General features: G+C 44.0%; 2 protein-coding genes across 3 annotated transcripts in view; both read left to right on the top strand.

Annotated features, from left to right (window-relative positions):
- The window catches only part of LOC308695281 (transcriptional adapter 1), a 65,011-nt gene extending 53,336 nt beyond the window's left edge, over positions 1 to 11,675 (top strand). Inside the window, exons 10-11 of one of the 2 annotated variants that reach the window (XR_014030680.1) lie at positions 11,442 to 11,533; positions 11,659 to 11,675. The gene's annotated coding sequence lies outside the window, so the exon portion shown is untranslated. Of the gene's footprint in view, positions 1 to 11,441; positions 11,630 to 11,658 lie in introns of those variants that run through there. The other variant, XR_014030681.1, reaches the window with a different exon arrangement.
- Positions 9,729 to 18,837, top strand: part of LOC308695666 (transcriptional adapter 1-like) — a gene marked incomplete at its 5' end in the record, with an annotated part of 10,996 nt that continues 1,887 nt past the window's right edge. The window contains 7 exons of the mRNA XM_081373845.1: positions 9,729 to 9,742; positions 11,442 to 11,575; positions 11,659 to 11,724; positions 11,810 to 11,910; positions 13,711 to 13,917; positions 16,766 to 16,917; positions 17,953 to 18,109. Coding sequence (XP_081229971.1) covers positions 9,729 to 9,742; positions 11,442 to 11,575; positions 11,659 to 11,724; positions 11,810 to 11,910; positions 13,711 to 13,917; positions 16,766 to 16,917; positions 17,953 to 18,109 — 831 coding nt within the window. The remainder of the gene's footprint in view (positions 9,743 to 11,441; positions 11,576 to 11,658; positions 11,725 to 11,809; positions 11,911 to 13,710; positions 13,918 to 16,765; positions 16,918 to 17,952; positions 18,110 to 18,837) is intronic.

The raw sequence follows: 18,837 nt of genomic DNA, 5'->3' as shown, positions 1-18,837 counted from the left end.
CCTCCAACTTCCTGCAGTGGGAGGGCACAAATGCGCGGCGACCGCTTCTTCAAGTGATGGGAGCGTCACATAACCCTTTTCCTCAGTGCAGTGGACAGTGGAGAGCAGAGTAGAGGAAGAAGAGCACGTTCGCCCTGAAAAGGGCACGCGCCAGCTTTTTGTGAGCTCCCCGTGGACCTCGGGGAGAAATGGAGCGGCGTGCTGGCGAGGGGCCTGTTGGCGCCCCGGCTGGTACCACTCGTCAAGGCGGCTTCTAGCGGGTTCAGCTGGGGAAAGCCAATCAAGACCCAGCTCGTCGACAGCACGAGACATGACACAGAGAAGCTCAGCGTCAATGCTCGCTCTGGTGTCAAAACGATCACACTGAGAGGGAGGGGCGGGGTCCGCGGAGCCCGACCAATCCTCACCCTCAGATGCCACCACTGAAACTGTGTCATCCAGTTCCTCAGCAGATCCGGCAAAATAAATGAGTCCCGCCGCTTCAAGAGAGGGGCATTGGTTGCTTCTTGTGAACAGAACCGGAGATGAGTCAGATCCAGGTGTAGGCGAGGCACGCGAGGAAGGACCTGGCGAGCATGCGCTGAAATCACCGCGTTCAGGGATCCTCATCGCGTCGCTTCTTCCTACAGGGCTCGTGGGGCGCTGAAGACGGAAGATGGGCGAGTTCACTCTCTGAAGTAGCGTGAGTGAGTCTGGATCGGAGGACTGCAACAGGCATGCTATCACAATGATGACAGCCGCATTTAGTGAGTGCTGCCTCGGCGTGCTCATGGCCGAGACAGACAGCGCACTGCGTGTGTCGGTCTGACACATGCAGGGGAATCCCGCAGGATTCGCAGATGGGGAGCGGCATTTGCAGCAACGTGCTCTGCTCTTTTAGAAAAGCGTATATAAAAGATACTCGCCGAATGCCACAGGGAAACGCTTAGCTGGGCGCTGAAGCTTTTCCGCTGAGGGGCTGTTCTACGGCGAGCGGCTTCCTAATCCAGAGAAATCAGCGACGAGGTAAGTCTCAGAGCTAAAGGAGAATAGACCTGTCATATGGCGAGTTTTCTCTCAATTTATACTCTCCTGCCACGTCCATGTTGGCGCTCTTGAGTCTGGCCGGGGCGCCAAGCGCTCCCGTTGGATCGCGCGCTCCTGCTCACTCGCCATAGGTTCGTGCAGTTGCTGCAGCACAGCCAATCAGCTCGCTTGTGCGAGCTATGATGCTCTCGCTGTGCAGCTGCAATGCGTTTTAAAATAAAGGCTTCAATATTCTTGAGAAAAGGAGTTTTCCCACAGCGTTTGCAACGCAGTACGAGAGAACGTTCTCGTAAGGGAACAAAATCACTACATGTTTATTTGCATTGTCATTCCACATCAATCTGTCAGTAAACGTTGAGTTAGTTTGATTCTGCACTACACTTTAATAATGTTCCACTAGTCTGTGTCTGATTCTTATTATTGACACTGTATCCACATGGGCATTTCTGATAAATATTTATAAATAATTACAAAATGTGCATTCCACATGTTAAATTATGTTGTGTTAATATTGGTGAAAAGCTAATTCATGTTCAGATATTGTGAACATTAGACTTTTTTTACAGTACGGTACACTTGAGGAACAATCAAACAGCATCTTAGCTTAATGTAAATAATGACAGTAATGAATACTTTCATCCACATGTTGATAGTGAACACAAAACGTTGATAGTAAACACAAAAGTGATGTGATGCATATATTTCACATATAATGATTTAGAAGATTGTAATAGCTAAAATGATAAACAATACAGTTTTCATGCATTCTTTAAAGTTTCAGTCAAGAAGGATTTAACTTGAAGCACATCTACTGAGTATCATAATTGATTTGGTTTCTGCCATTAGAAAACACTCTGATTGAGTGGATGAGGGTGATTTCCTCAATTTTCAAAAGCCTGATGCCGGAAAGCTTTTTAGTAAGAGATTTGGTAGCAGTGTTAATTTCGTTAATGAAAACTATGACAAAAAAATGTTCAGTGACAACCTTTTTTTCCCTGACTAAAGCCCTATTCAGTCAGGATTAGCTTTACAAGGGTAGATGGAGTAATGTAATTTTACCACAGGATGTCTGTAATAATAATGGCCAATTAGCACGGGATAAGATATCTCAGTAAAACTTTCAGAAGTGGGAGGAGTAACACGATTTACACACCCTGTCACCCTCCTGTCATTATGTGTGTATTAATTTGCTTCCTGATATCATGTGCGCAAACACATATAACCTATATTTATATATATAAAACAATAAGGTCTGGTCTAACAATGTATTAATTAAATTCAGATTGGATTATGTTGGTAATAGGCACTTATCTAACGCTAAAAGATGTTTCGTGCCTCTTACAAGTTATTCTTTTTAATTTGAATGGTATGTGGAAAACACTTGTGTTTAGTCCCACCGTCTAGAACGCAACTGAATACTCACTCTTAAAGAGAGTGACTCACCGCCACCAACTGTCGATTTTAATTTAATATTTAAAAGTATTTTTTAATACTGGTTCTTTTAATGGTTCGTTTTTACCATGGGTGCTTCTAAATTGTACCACTACCCAAACAGACTGTAATAACGGTCCTCAGTGACTACAGACCTGTGGCATTGACACCCATTATCATGAAGTGTTTGGAGAGACTGATGCTGAAGAACATCAAGGCTCCTCTACCCTCTACCTCTTCGCATTTCGCATTTCATGGAAAGAGAGCTCAATTACTTACAGAGAGGCTTTAAAAGCTGCTAGATCTGCTTATTTTTCAACCCTATTAGAAGAAAATAAACATAATCCTAGGTATTTATTTGAAACGGTGGCTAAACTAACGAAAAATAAAGCTTCAAGCACCGAAGTTTCCAAGCAACACAGCAGTAATGACTTTATGAACTTCTTCACTTATAAGATTGATAATATCAGGGACAAAATTATAACTATGCAACCGTCTACTACAGTATCGCATCAGGCAGTGCATTGTAGTCTCCCGGAGGAAAAATTTGATTCATTCGTTGCTATAGGAGAGGAAGAATTTACTAAACTCATTAAATCATCTAAATCTACAACATGTATGTTAGACCCTATACCGACTAAGCTACTGAAAGAAATACTTCCAGAGGTCATAGATCCTCTTCTTAATATCATTAATTCGTCTTTGTCTCTAGGATACGTACCAAAAAACTTTAAGCTGGCTTTGATTAAACCGCTTGTTAAAAAAAACGCAACTTGATCCTTCAGAATTAGTCAATTACAGGCCGATCTCGAATCTACCTTTTCTGTCAAAGATATTAGAAAAGGCAGTATCCTCACAACTGTGTTCCTTTCTTGAAAGAAATGATATCTGCGAGGATTTCCAGTCCGGATTTAGACCGTACCATAGTACCGAAACAGCTCTCGTTAGAGTCACAAATGATTTGCTCTTATCATCCGATCGTGGTTGTATCTCTCTATTAGTGTTACTCGATCTTAGCGCTGCATTTGACACCATCGACCACAACGTTCTTTTAAATAGATTAGAACATTATGTTGGCATTACAGGAAATGCACTAGCATGGTTTAAATCATACTTATCTGACCGTTATCAGTTTGTAGCAGTAAATGATGAGATGTCTCATCGATCACAGGTTAAGTATGGCGTACCACAAGGCTCAGTATTAGGACCGCTGCTGTTCACTCTGTACATGCTACCCTTAGGAGATATCATTAGGAAACATGGAATTAGCTTTCACTGTTATGCTGACGATACTCAGCTCTATATTTCTTCAAAACCTAACGAAACTTATCAATTCACAAAATTAACGGAATGCATAGCGGATATAAAAAATTGGATGACTTGTAATTTCCTACTTCTAAATTCTGAAAAAACAGAGTTTCTAATTATTGGACAAAAAACTTCCTCACGTAATAATCTAGAATACTGTCTAACACTTGATGGCTGCTCTGTTAAGTCTTCGTCGTCGGTTAGGAACCTGGGTGTGCTCTTTGATACCAATCTTTCATTTGAAAGTCACGTGTCTAGTATCTGTAAAACTGCATTTTTCCATCTTAAAAATATATCTAAATTACGTCATATGCTCTCATTGACAAATGCGGAAAAATTAGTTCATGCGTTCATGACCTCAAGGCTAGATTATTGTAATGCTCTACTGGGTGGTTGCCCTGCACGCTTAATAAACAAACTACAGCTGGTCCAAAACGCAGCAGCTCGAGTTCTTACCAGAACCAGGAAGTATGACCATATTAGCCCGGTTCTGTCAAAACTGCACTGGCTCCCTATTAAACATCGCATAAATTTTAAAATATTGCTGATTACTTACAAAGCACTGAATGGTTTAGCTCCGCAGTACTTGAGCGAGCTCTTAACGCATTATAGTCCGTCACGTCTATTACGATCTCAAAATTCCGGCCAGTTGATTATACCTAGAATATCAAAATCGACTGCTGGCGGTAGATCCTTTTCCTATTTAGCACCAAAACTCTGGAACAGTCTTCCTACCATTGTCCGGGAAGCAGACACACTCTGTCAGTTCAAAGCCAGATTAAAGACACATCTCTTTGACCTAGCTTTCACATAATACATTATAGACTTCTATAATTTAATGTTATGCTGCATAGATTAGGTCAGCCGGAACCGGGAACACTTCCCAAAAATCCTGATGTACTCGTTACATCACGAGAAGAATGGCATCTACGCTAATTTTAGTGTCTGTGTTTATCCCAAGGTTTTTCCTGCAGCCTGCCGGATCCAGGCCGTATCCAGATCTGACGAAGGACCTTCACCTGGACCGATGACAACGCAGTGCTGAAGTGCCAACTAGTCTCTCCCTATGGAGGATCCCACTACCACTCTACAGATAAGGCGTTGTCGGGAAAATTCGTCTTGCGGTCCTACCCCAAAGCAACAAATAAAATAAAATTCCTTATCAAAATTTATAAGGAAAGACAAGTATTTTGTTTAGGCTTGGCTTGTAGGGAATTCCAAACCTGCGTATATTCTAACGCACATAACTATAGAACCCATTCTAAATGCGCATGTGACCGCCATCAGCGTTTCTCACAGGTTCGCGTTTAAAGTCTGTGTAGAGAGAATGGTGTCGTCTTAGCGGCCCCTAATTTAATAACAAATGATCATTGCGACGGAACCAAATCAATTAAAACTAACTTTAGATGGAAATAACTTAACTCTGCTGTAAAGCCGAAACAATCTCTGTTACCTTAAATTATACGCTTATCTCTGTAAAGCTGCTTTGAGACAATCTACATTGTTAAAAGCGCTATATAAATGAAGATGACTTGACTTGACTTGACCAATCATTCTGGACACTTATCAATATGCTTACCGAGCCAACAGATCTTGGGACGATGCCATCTCCACTGCCCTCCACACTGTCCTGCAACATCTGGAACAACCCGGAACATACGCAAGGCTGTTATTTGTGGACTACAGTTCTGCATTCAATACCATCCTTCCAAGCAGACTGTTCCACAAGATGACCAACCTAGGCCTTGATCATAACATCTGCCTATGGATAAGGGACTTTTTAACAAACCGACCAAAGTCTGTCAAGATTGGCCCCCACCACTCCTTTTCCCTGTCCCTCAGTATAGGTGCTCCACAAGGCTGTGTTTTGAGTCCCTTCCTGTACTCTCTAAATACCCATGACTGCACACCCACCCACAACACCAATGTCATCATCAAATTTGCTGATGACACAACAGTGGTTGGTCTGATCAGCAGGGGAGACGAGACGGCTTACAGGGAGGAGGTCCAGAGGTTAACAGACTGTTGTGCAGTTAATAACTTTGCTTTAAACACTAAAAAGACAAAAGAGCTCATTGTTGACTTTAGGAGGAAGAAGGAGGGGTACCAGCCTCTGGTGATAAATGGGGGTGTTGTGGAGAGGGTGTCAACATTTAATTTTCTGGGCATGTACATCTCGGAGAACCTCACGTGGAAACACAACTCCAACTGCTTGATCAGGAAGGCACAGCAGCGACTACACTTCCTGGGAGTTCTCAGTAAGGTCAATCTATCACAACATCTGCTAATATCCTTCTATCGTTGTTCCATAGAGAATGTCTTGACCTACAACATTCTGGTGTGGTACAGCAGCAGCTTTGCAACTGACAAAAAGGCACTGCAGAGGGTAATCAAAGCTGCCCAGAAAATAACCAACACACACCTACCAGCTTTGGAAGACATCTTCACCTCCCGCTGCCTTCAGAAAAGAACAAATATACTGAAAGACTCTTCCCACCCTGTCCACCATCTCTTTGACCTTCTGCACTCAGGCAGACGATACAGAACACTTAAAGCACGCTCCACTAGATTGTTGAACAGTTTTTACCCAAAGGCCATCACTACACTAAACACTACCATGAAATCAACCAGCTAACTGAGATGTTAGCTGAGATGTTGTACTCTCTTACAATGACAATAACAAGAATCTGAATCTGAATATCCTTCCTCGTTTCCTCGTTTCCTCGCTCTTCCGTCCTCCATCCTATGACCCGGAAACTGATCGAGCTTAGCCACCTTGAAGGACATCTCAATTCTCTAATTGCAGCTCGAGGAGTAAGGATCGAGGAGTGAGGATTGAGGAGTGAGGAACGAAGAGTGAGGATCGAGGAGTGAGGAGTGAGGATCGAGGAGTGAGGATCGAGGAGTGAGGAGTGAGGATCGAGGAGTGAGGATCGAGGAGTGAGGATCGAGGAGTGAGGAACGAAGAGTGAGAAACGAGGAGTGAGGATCGAGGAGTGAGGATCGAGGAGTGAGGAACAAGAGTGAGGATCGAGGAGTGAGGATCGAGGAGTGAGGATCGACGAGTGAGGAACGAAGAGTGAGGAACGAAGAGTGAGGATCGAGGAGTGAGGATCGAGGAGTGAGGAGTGAGGATCGACGAGTGAGGAACGAAGAGTGAGGAACGAAGAGTGAGGATCGAGGAGTGAGGATCGAGGAGTGAGGATCGAGGAGTGAGGAGTGAGGAACGAGGAGTGAGGAACGAGGAGTGAGGATCGAGGAGTGAGGAACGAAGAGTGAGGATCGAGGAGTGAGGAACGAAGAGTGAGGAACGAGGAGTGAGGATCGAGGAGTGAGGATCAAGGAGTGAGGAACGAAGAGTGAGGAACGAAGAGTGAGGATCGAGGAGTGAGGATCGAGGAGTGAGGATCGACGAGTGAGGAACGAAGAGTGAGGAACGAAGAGTGAGGATCGAGGAGTGAGGAGTGAGGATCGAGGAGTGAGGAGTGAGGATCGAGGAGTGAGGAACGAAGAGTGAGAAACGAGGAGTGAGGATCGAGGAGTGAGGATCGAGGAGTGAGGAACGAAGAGTGAGGATCGAGGAGTGAGGATTGAGGAGTGAGGATCGAGGAGTGAGGAACGAAGAGTGAGGAACGAAGAGTGAGGATCGAGGAGTGAGGATCGAGGAGTGAGGAGTGAGGATCGATGAGTGAGGAACGAAGAGTGAGGATCGAGGAGTGAGGATCGAGGAGTGAGGATCGAGGAGTGCGGAGTGAGGAACGAGGAGTGAGAAACGAGGAGTGAGGATCGAGGAGTGAGGAACGAAGAGTGAGGATCGAGGAGTGAGGAACGAAGAGTGAGGAACGAGGAGTGAGGATCGAGGAGTGAGGAACGAAGAGTGAGGATCGAGGAGTGAGGAGTGAGGATCGAGGAGTGAGGATCGAGGAGTGAGGATCGAGGAGTGAGGAACGAAGAGTGAGAAACGAGGAGTGAGGATCGAGGAGTGAGGATCGAGGAGTGAGGAACGAAGAGTGAGGATCGAGGAGTGAGGATCGAGGAGTGAGGATCGAGGAGTGAGGAACGAAGAGTGAGGAACGAAGAGTGAGGATCGAGGAGTGAGGATCGAGGAGTGAGGAGTGAGGATCGAGGAGTGAGGAACGAAGAGTGAGGAACGAAGAGTGAGGATCGAGGAGTGAGGATCGAGGAGTGAGGATCGAGGAGTGAGGAGTGAGGAACGAGGATCGAGGAGTGAGGAACGAAGAGTGAGGATCGAGGAGTGAGGAATGAAGAGTGAGGAACGAGGAGTGAGGATCGAGGAGTGAGGATCGACGAATGAGGAACGAAGAGTGAGGATCGAGGAGTGAGGATCAAGGAGTGAGGAACGAAGAGTGAGGAACGAAGAGTGAGGAACGAAGAGTGAGGATCGAGGAGTGAGGATCGAGGAGTGAGGATCGACGAGTGAGGAACGAAGAGTGAGGAACGAAGAGTGAGGAACGAAGAGTGAGGAACGAAGAGTGAGGATCGAGGAGTGAGGATTGAGGATCAAGGAGTGAGGATTGAGGAGTGAGGAACGAGGAGTGAGGAACGAGGAGTGAGGATCAAGGAGTGAGGAGTGAGGAGTGAGGATCGAGGAGTGAGGAACGAAGAGTGAGGATCGAGGAGTGAGGATCGAGGATCGAGGAGTGAGGATCGAGGAGTGAGGATCGAGGAGTGAGGAGTGAGGATCGAGGAGTGAGGAATGAAGAGTGAGGAACGAGGAGTGAGGATCGAGGAGTGAGGAACGAAGAGTGAGGATCGAGGAGTGAGGAGTGAGGATCGAGGAGTGAGGATCGAGGAGTGAGGATCGAGGAGTGAGGAACGAAGAGTGAGAAACAAGGAGTGAGGATCGAGGAGTGAGGATCGAGGAGTGAGGAACGAAGAGTGAGGATCGAGGAGTGAGGATCGAGGAGTGAGGATCGAGGAGTGAGGAACGAAGAGTGAGGATCGAGGAGTGAGGATCGAGGAGTGAGGATCGAGGAGTGAGGAGTGAGGAGTGAGGATCGAGGAGTGAGGAGTGAGAATTGAGGAGTGAGGATCGAGAAGTGAGGATCGAGGAGTGAGGATCGAGGAGTGAGGATTGAGGAGTGAGGATCGAGGAGTGAGGATCGAGGAGTGAGGATCGAGGAGTGAGGAGTGAGGATCGAGGAGTGAGGATCGAGGAGTGAGGAACGAGGATTGAGGATTGAGGAGTGAGGAGTGAGGATCGAGGAGTGAGGAACGAGGAGTGAGGATCGAGGAGTGAGGATCGAGGAGTGAGGATCGAGGAGTGAGGAGTGAGGATCGAGGAGTGAGGAGTGAGAAGTGAGGATTGAGGAGTGAGGAACGAAGAGTGAGGATCGAGGAGTGAGGTGTGAGGATCGAGGAGTGAGGAACGAAGAGTGAGGATCGAGGAGTGAGGAACGAGGAGTGAGGAACAAGGAGTGAGGAGTGAGGATTGAGGATTGAGGATTGAGGAGTGAGGAACGAGGAGTGAGGAGTGAGGATTGAGGAGTGAGGATCGAGGAGTGAGGATCGAGGAGTGAGGAACGAAGAGTGAGGATCGAGGAGTGAGAAACGAGGAGTGAGGAACGAGGAGTGAGGATCGAGGAGTGAGGATCGAGGAGTGAGGAACGAAGAGTGAGGATTGAGGAGTGAGGATCGAGGAGTGAGGATCGAGGAGTGAGGATCGAGGAGTGAGGAACAAGGAGTGAGGAGTGAGGTTTGAGGATTGAGGATTGAGGAGTGAGGAACGAGGAGTGAGGAGTGAGGATTGAGGAGTGAGGATCGAGGAGTGAGGATCGAGGAGTGAGGAACGAAGAGTGAGGAACGAGGAGTGAGGAACGAGGAGTGAGGATCGAGGAGTGAGGAACGAAGAGTGAGGATCGAGGAGTGAGGAACGAGGAGTGAGGATCGAGGAGTGAGGAACGAGGAGTGAGGATCGAGGAGTGAGGATCGAGGAACGAAGAATGAGGATCGAGAAGTGAGGAACGAAGAGTGAGGATCGAGGAGTGAGGAACGAGGAGTGAGGATCGAGGAGTGAGGAACGAAGAGTGAGGATCGAGGAGTGAGGAACGAGGATTGAGGATTGAGGAGTGAGGAACGAGGAGTGAGGAGTGAGGATTGAGGAGTGAGGATCGAGGAGTGAGGATCGAGGAGTGAGGAACGAAGAGTGAGGATCGAGGAGTGAGGAACGAGGAGTGAGGATCGAGGAGTGAGGAACGAAGAGTGAGGATCGAGGAGTGAGGAACGAGGATTGAGGATCGAGGAGTTGGGAACGAGGAGTGAGGATCGAGGAGTGAGGAACGAGGAGTGAGGATCGAGGAGTGAGGAACGAAGAGTGAGGATCGAGGAGTGAGGAACGAAGAGTGAGGATCGAGGAGTGAGGAACGAGGAGTGAGGATCGAGGAGTGAGGAACGAAGAGTGAGGATCGAGGAGTGAGGAACGAGGAGTGAGGATCGAGGAGTGAGGAACAAAGAGTGAGGATCGAGGAGTGAGGATCGAGGAGTGAGGAACGAGGAGTGAGGAACGAGGAGTGAGGATCGAGGAGTGAGGAACGAGGAGTGAGGATCGAGGAGTGAGGATTGAGGAGTGAGGAACGAAGAGTGAGGATCGAGGAGTGAGGATCAAGGAGTGAGGAACGTGGAGTGAGGAACGAGGAGTGAGGATCGAGGAGTGAGGATTGAGGAGTGAGGAACGAGGAGTGAGGAACAAAGAGTGAGGATCGAGGAGTGAGGATTGAGGAGTGAGGAACGAAGAGTGAGGATCGAGGAGTGAGGATCAAGGAGTGAGGAACGAGGAGTGAGGAACGAGGAGTGAGGATCTAATGGAAATGTAATTTCACTGCTTCACTTGATGGTAATCTAGTTTTTAAAAAACATTGTCATTATCCTCAGCTCTGAATCTGTCAAACTGACTGTGATTGCAGTGCTGGTTTTGAGTCACAGCACACAGAATAATACAATCAGAACATCAATATTTTACGTACACTCTTTTATTAATGTGTTCAAATAAATAAAGAGAATTATATCATGCTTTGGCAAATCATAACTAATTAAAAATTAAAACATAACACATTGATATTGCGACTTAACTCAATTATGACTAGTTGAATTTCTAATGTACTAGTCAAAATTTTGAGATATAAAGAGAAAATCATGATATTCTAAGTCATAACTATAAGCTAAAAAAAGTTTTGACAGTCATAATTGACAAAAAAGCTGAATTTATGATATACTTTTAGGTCATAATTATGAGATAAAAAGACAAAATAGGCCTACATTTTTCTTACTAATAATTATGAGATAAAGATTTGAAATTGACACACTAAGTCATACTTGACAAAGAGTCATAATTATGAGATAAAGTGTCGAAATATGATAAATTCCAAATTGACACAATAAGTTATGAGATTGAAATATTGAAATGACTGTCCACAATGTCATATTTTTGAGGAGTGTCACAGTTATGATTTATAGAAGCCTGGTTATTTTCTCATGTGGTGATCATGTGCGTTCAGCTGCTGCTGATTTATGTGTGTGTGTGTGTGTGTGTGTGTGTGTGTCTGCTGGTCCGTTCACACTAATGATTTTCTGCGTGTGTGCGTGTGTGTGTGTGTGTGTGTGTCCGTTCACACTGATGTTTCTCTGCGTGTGTGTTCATGAGCTGCTCTCGTTCACAGTTACTGGGCCAATCTGAAGCTGTGGTTCAAGCAGAAGATCAGCAAGGAGGAGTTTGACACGGAGGCCCGGCGTCTGCTGGCCCAGGACCACGGTAAGGTCACGCAGGACCACAGTAAGGTCATGCAGGACCACGGTAAGGTCACGCGTGTGTCACGCCTGCAGGGCTCGTGCTGACCTCATCGACTGCAGCTCACGCTCGTGTGTTTCCCTCCACAGTCCATGTGCACAATGACTTCCTCCTGGCCATTCTCACCCGCTGCCAGATCATCGTCTCCACCTCAGGTACTCCAGCACTCGCACGTCTACTGGCTAAGCAGGGGTTTACTGTGTGTGTGTGTGTGTGGCTGACGTGTGTGTGTGTGTGCAGAGGGCGCGGGGGCGCTGCAGTGGACTGGCGGATCCGCATCTAAACCAGGCAAACCCAACCGAGGCAAGAAGAAGTTTCCCTCCGTTTGGCAGAAATTCGATGTTAGTTCTGTTTTCTCACTCACATCATCATCATATTCACAAATATAGGTCTCACTTAGTTAAAAAGAAATGATATTGTGCATTAAGGAGTTGAACCCTCATGATTTGGTGCAATGTGAGTTTATTCTCATGACAGTTAAGCTCATATTTACTCTAATATCTGCCTGAACGTAATGTGGCTTTTTATTTCCTCTTATTTTCGATGATTCTGTCTTTTATTGCCTGTAGTACTAAAGTTACTGTAACTTTATAAAAACTACTCTTACAGATAAATTCAATTAAAAATAGTAACGTCAGCTTTATTTCTTTAACGCTTTATACAATACAGATTGTTTCAAAGCAGCTTCACAGTGATAAATATGAAAATAACAGTGTTAATGATGCAAACTTCATAAAAAATTGCCGCATTTCCACCTATATTACCCAGAATAATCTGTCCCAGGATCTTTTTCCCCCAAACCTGTTGCTGTCTGTGTTTCCAACGTGGTCTAAAGTACCGTGAAGATTAGGCAATTAGTCCGGTGACGTAGGACTGTGTGTGTGACTTTCCAGTTCCCGCTGGATTTCGTCCTCCTCATATAAGCTTAATAAAGCCTGAACCTCATCGTCGGTCCATCGGTCGTATTTTTTAAACTCCATTGTGGATTCGGATAGCAAACAACTGTTACTGCACGCACCGCAACAGATGAAATGCTGCGTGGAGTTAACCAATCAAAATACAGCATGAACGCAACCAGTTAGCATGTCCCACCCCTGAAAGGTCCTGAACTTTGAAAAAGTACTAACTACTAAAGCAGGGACTTTGAGAGGGGAAAATATTTACCCGGAACTTCATTTAGACCCTTTACACCGAGTCCCAGCCCAAAGTCCCTAGTTCCTGGGGAAAGTTCCTGCGGTGCAAACCCGGCTTTTGAGACAAATTCTATTTTAGCTGTAAAGCAGCTCTACAGAAGATGATTGTGTTGTTATTCAGATCAAGTTTTGTTCTCATCTGAGAGCTATGGAAGCTTGTTTCTGCCGTATTTGCGAGGTGTAAAGGCAGAATTGCGAGATATAAACTCGCAATCAAGAGAAAAGTTGGAATAACGAGATAAAAACTCAGAATCACAAGAAAAAAGTCGGAAAAAGTCTGAATAATAAAATCTGAACCATGAGGAAAAAAGTCGGAATGGCTAGATATAAAATCGGAACCATGAGGAAAAAAGTCTGAATAACGAGATATAAACTCGGAATCGTGAGAAAAAAGTCGGAATAACGAGATATAAAATTGGAACCATGAGGAAAAAAGTCTGAATAACGAGATATAAAATCGGAACCATGAGGAAAAAAGTCTGAATAACGAGATATAAATTCGGAATCATGAGAAAAAAGTCGGAATAACAAGATATAAAATCGAAACAATGAGGAAAAAAGTTGGAATAACGACATATAAACTCGGAATCGCGAGAAAAAAGTCAGAATAACGAGATATAAAATCGGAACCATGAGGAAAAAAGTTGGAGTGGCTAGATATAAACTCAAAAAATAATTATTTGAGTTGCAATTGCCGTTATTTTTTTGTTCTGTGTCAGAAATGAGCTTCCAGAGTGTCGGTGCTGCCAAACTGATAATACTGAAGTGTGTCTTAAAGCAGCAGATGTTATCACAGTGGTGTATTACTGTACTGTATATACGTATCATGATGTGCTTTGGCGCTATAGTCATGAGGACGAGAATTTTTGCTGGTCTAGAGTAGTCTTGTCGCAGTAAACGTGGTCTGTGTGTGTCGCTGTAAGCGTGGTCTGTGTGTGTGTGTCGCAGCACCGCTTCCAGCCCCAGAACCCCCTGCAGGCGGCGCAGGCGTTCAGCCCTCGGGAGGCGGAGGACGATGAGCTACGGCTCAGCGCACAGACGCTGCTGCTGCCCACTAGAGGACAGATGGAGGCGCGCATGATGGTCAGCGCCTTCGAGATGGGCCTGGACAACGTGAGCGAGGACGCCGTCAGCAGCCTGCTGTGTGCTCTGGAGGTCAGCAGTCATAACAGCTCCTGCATTCATAACTCATGCATTCATAACAACTTGTATATTTATAACCGCTCATACATTCATAACAGCTCGTAGATTCATAACAACTCATGCATTCATCACAACTACATTCATCATAGCTTGTGCATTCATAACTCGTAGATTCATAACAGTTGATGCATTCATAACAGCTACATTCATAACAGCTCATGCTTTCATAACTCGTAGATTCATAATAGCTCATGCATTCATAACTCGTAGATTCATAACAGTTGATGTATTCATAACAGCTACATTCATAACAGCTCATGCATTCATAACTACATTCGTAACAGCTCATGGATTCATAACTACATTCATAACAGCTCATGCATTCATAACTCATAGATTCATAACAGTTGATGTATTCATAACAGCTACATTCATAACAGCTCATGCATTCATAACTACATTCGTAACAGCTCATGGATTCATAACTACATTCATAACAGCTTGTGCATTCATAACAACTACATTCATTACAGCTCATGCATTCATAACTACATTCATAACATCTCATGCATTCATAACTACATTCGTAACAGCTCATGGATTCATAACTACATTCATAACAACTTGTGCATTCATAACTACATTCATAACAGCTTGTGCATTAATAACTACATTCATAACAGCTTGTGCATTCATAACTCGTAGATTCATAACAGCTCATGCATTCATAGTAGCTCATGCATTCAATAACTACATAACAGCTTGTGCATTCATAACTACATTCATAACTACATTCATAACAGCTCGTGCATTCATAAATCATAGATTTGTAACAGCTCATGCATTTATAACAACTCATGCATTCATAACTCGCACATTCATAAAGCTTGTGCATTCATAACAACTACATTCATAACAGCTCGTGCATTCATAACTCATGAATTCATAGCTCGTACATTCATAACAGCTTGTAGATTCATAACAACTCAGTGATTCATTAGGGCTCGTACATTTGTAAATCATGCATTCATAACTCGTAGATCCATAACTACATTCATAAGAACTACATTCATAACATCTCATGCATTCATCACAACTAAATTCATAAATCATATATTAATAACAGCTTGTGAGTCATAACTCATCTATTCATAACTTGTGCATTCATAACAGCTCATGCATTCATAACTACATTCATAAGAACTACATTCATAACAGTTCCTGCATTCATTACAGCTCATATTTGTAGCTCATGCATTCATAACACCTCGTACATTAATAACAGCTTGTACATTCATAACAGCTCGTGCTTTCATAACTAATGCATTCATAACTCATGCATTCATAACGCATGCATTCATAACGCATGCATTCATAACGCATGCATTCATAACAGCTCATGCATTCATAACAGCTCATGCATTCATAACTCATGCATTCATAACGCATGCATTCATAACGCATGCATTCATAACTCATGCATTCATAACGCATGCATTCATAACAGCTCATGCATTCATAACTCATGCATTCATAACAGCTTGTACATTCAAAACAACTCATGCATTCATAACAGCTTGTACATTCAAAACAACTCATGCATTCATAACAGCTTGTACATTCAACTCATGCATTCATAACTCTGCATGTATTCCTAACAGCTCGAGCATTCCTAACAGCTTGTGCATAACTACATTCATAACAATTTGTGCATTCATAACAACTACAACAACTCATGCTCTTCATGGGTCGATCTTGCTAAAACGTCTCATGGACTTAAAATATATATATATACTTTGCATTAGGGCTGAACGATTAATCGCAGTAAAACCGCACGCAATTTGGCAAAGGCTGAGATTATTTTATGCGGCTGATCGGTAGTAAATACTGCCCCATCTGAACGCTAGAGGGCGCTCTCATGCAAACATGATAAATATGCCCCGCCGCAGAAGTACAGTAATGCGCATCATTCCAGGAAATCACTATCGCTGTATCTGAATAAACAGAAGACTGAAACGCTTTGATTAAACTTGACTAATAAACACACGACTGCCTTATTCTGTGTCAGAAGCACATCATCTCACAGAAGGAGGAGCTCAGCTGTCCTTATGAAGTGAGTTTGGAGTAAAAGCATGTTATTAAATGTTGTCTTTTATTGGACAAGAGGTTCATAAATGCTTCTCATGTTTTGGAAAGATGACGCGTTGCTTTTTCAAATGCATGTTATAAGTGACTCAAACTCACAGTGCTTTCAGATGGAGCAGCGTTTACTGAGCCGTACGTCACTGACAAGCTGCACATAAACAATAATCGCAGCCTTTGCGATTTTAAAATCGCCATAAGCCATCTTGATTTAAGTGCGATTACATGTAAAGTGCGATTAATCGTTCAGCCCTAATTTGCATACAGAAAATAAAGCCTCTTTTAGCCCCATTGTGATTTGCATGTTTTGTTTAGGGAGGAATTGTGCCGACTTGTCATGAAAATAGTAAAACAACCCGAGCATTTTAAGCACATTCATCATCAAACTTAATCTAGTTTAACACAATTAACTTTAGAAACATCATGCATTAATTGAACTGTATATAAACAAGCCATAAAGTCAAATTTGCTTGTACTGTATAAAACAAACTATTATGTTAATGTTAATAATATTTTAATATTAGATCTTGGTGATAATATTGTTAATGAAATCAGGCATTAGTGGAAGAGCTGAACACACACAGCTGTAAGAGAAAGACTACGCTGATCAAACACAAGACAGAATAGGAGCGCCACTACGAGACCGGTAATATCTGTATCCTGTAAGTGAGAGTGAAGCGTGATGAATGTGCTCATGAGTTCTGGCTGTCTTGTGCAGGTCCATCTGAAGGATATCCTGACAGCGCTGGTCTCACGGAGGAAAGCCTATCGTCTGCGCGACGGACACTTCCAGTACGCGTTCGGCAGTGACGTCACGCCGCGGCCGTACCTGAAGAACAGTCTGCCGGCCTACCTCAGCATCACAGAGCGGCACGTCCTCCTCCTCCTCTTAGCTCTCACTCAGCACCAGTATTCAGGACACTTACTTTAACAGTCATGCAGTACAATAGTGCCTTACTTCATTACAATAATGCCTTACTTCATTACAATAGTGCCTTACTTCATTACAATAGTGCCTTACTTCATTACAATAGTGCCTTACTTCATTACAATAGTGCCTTACTCCATTACAATAGTGCCTTACTTCATTACAATAGTGCCTTACTTCATTACAATAGTGCCTTACTTCATTACAATAGTGCCTTACTCCCAAAAAAGTTCAAGGAAAGGAAGTTCAACACTCTTATTTCTAAATCTAATCTAAAGTCATTTTTGCTTATTAGTATGGTTGAATTAGATCATTGAAGGTCAGCAGCAAAGACATTGGTTAATAAAGTGAGATTAAATACTTAAAGTATATTTGTGTAATTTAATATAGTTAATTATAAAAGTTTTGAGTAAAATTCTGAGATTGCATTTCACTGTTTTTATTCATTTTGAGGAACACTGAATGTTTCTGCAGTAGCACCTCAATGCAGTACACAAGATCCGAGGGGAGGAGTCGGATCTTATATAAGGGGTGGAGATTGGTAGGTTTAGGGGTGGAGATGGGTAGGTTTAGGGGTGGGTTTAGGGATCAGGGGGTGGAGATTGGTAGGTTTAGGTATGTAAGGTGGGAGGAGTTGGATTGTATCCGACTCCTCCCCCCGGATTTTATGCTCTGCAGTGAGGACCATCTCTGTTTCTGTGCAAGTGAGACGAGTAAATGCATGTTCACATTTATTCTAGAGCTACAATAACCATCATACTCAACACCTCTTCACTTTGTTTCTGTCAGTCAGTAAATGTGTGGGAAAGTAACTTGGATATTTTGTTGTAAACTGAAAAAATAATGCGTTACTAAGTAATCTGTAATCTAAGTAAAAAAGTAATCTGATTACATAACTCGAGTTACTTGAAATGAGCTACCACCGTCACTGCAGCTCGTGATGTAAACGTGTGTGTGTGTGTGTGTGTGTGTGGCAGGCCTCCCCCGAGCGCATCACTTCCTGCCGGCCCTCCTCCTCAGGTGTCTCCGGATGATGCGGAGCAACAGGCCGCTCTCCTGCTGGCGTGTTCAGGAGACCGTGTCCCGCCTCCACTGCCGCCCATCAGCGGATACGACCTGCTGGAAGCCCTGCAGGTGCGCCGAACACACACCAGTAGTTCATAACTCTAATTCATACTGTGGTCAGTGTGTGCTTTATTCATACTGTGCCTCTGTGTCACAGTAAACCAGGGACTGAACACGTCACTAGCTGTGTTTCCTCTAAAACTGCTTTTATGTGCATTTTGGGATATCGCATAAAAAAAAACCCAGCCAAGATGTGCATCAGTTCTGAACATGCTCATACAAACGCCTGCAATTAAAGCAGATACTCGTTTTATCCGATAACACACATAAACTAAGATGGAAACACATTTGCTGAATAAATTCCTCAAACTCACATGACTTTGGCTCAGCGTGAGCTGTGATTGGATAACTGATCTAACCAGTGGACCAATGGCATCACAGCATCTCTAATGTTGGTTTGGTGTTTCTGAAACGCCGGAGTCGAAGTGTGTGATCAGAATGATCTGGTGTAACTCCCTCCAGAAGCGTCTCTCACACGAGTGTGTTCCCGAACACCAGCATCCGAACGCAGGAGAACACGACAGCATTGGTGTTTCGTCTGACGCTCGGAGACACACTCGTTTATGATGGAGGGAAAAACAGCCACATCACAGAAACTTACACTTTTATTACTGATATTTTGAGCCAGTTTCCCAGGAAGTGATGCTTTTGTTCTCTTGAACACATGTGATGGAAACACTGCTTTATTCGCAAATGTTTTATGCCATATTCCAAACCCTTCTGAACTGAGTTTTAGC

Source organism: Scardinius erythrophthalmus (genome assembly GCF_964197995.2).
Source record: "Scardinius erythrophthalmus genome assembly, chromosome: 9".
Lineage (NCBI taxonomy): Eukaryota > Metazoa > Chordata > Actinopteri > Cypriniformes > Leuciscidae > Scardinius > Scardinius erythrophthalmus.
Note: the sequence above shows the minus strand (reverse complement) of the source record. Positions and strands in the feature narration are given on the sequence as shown.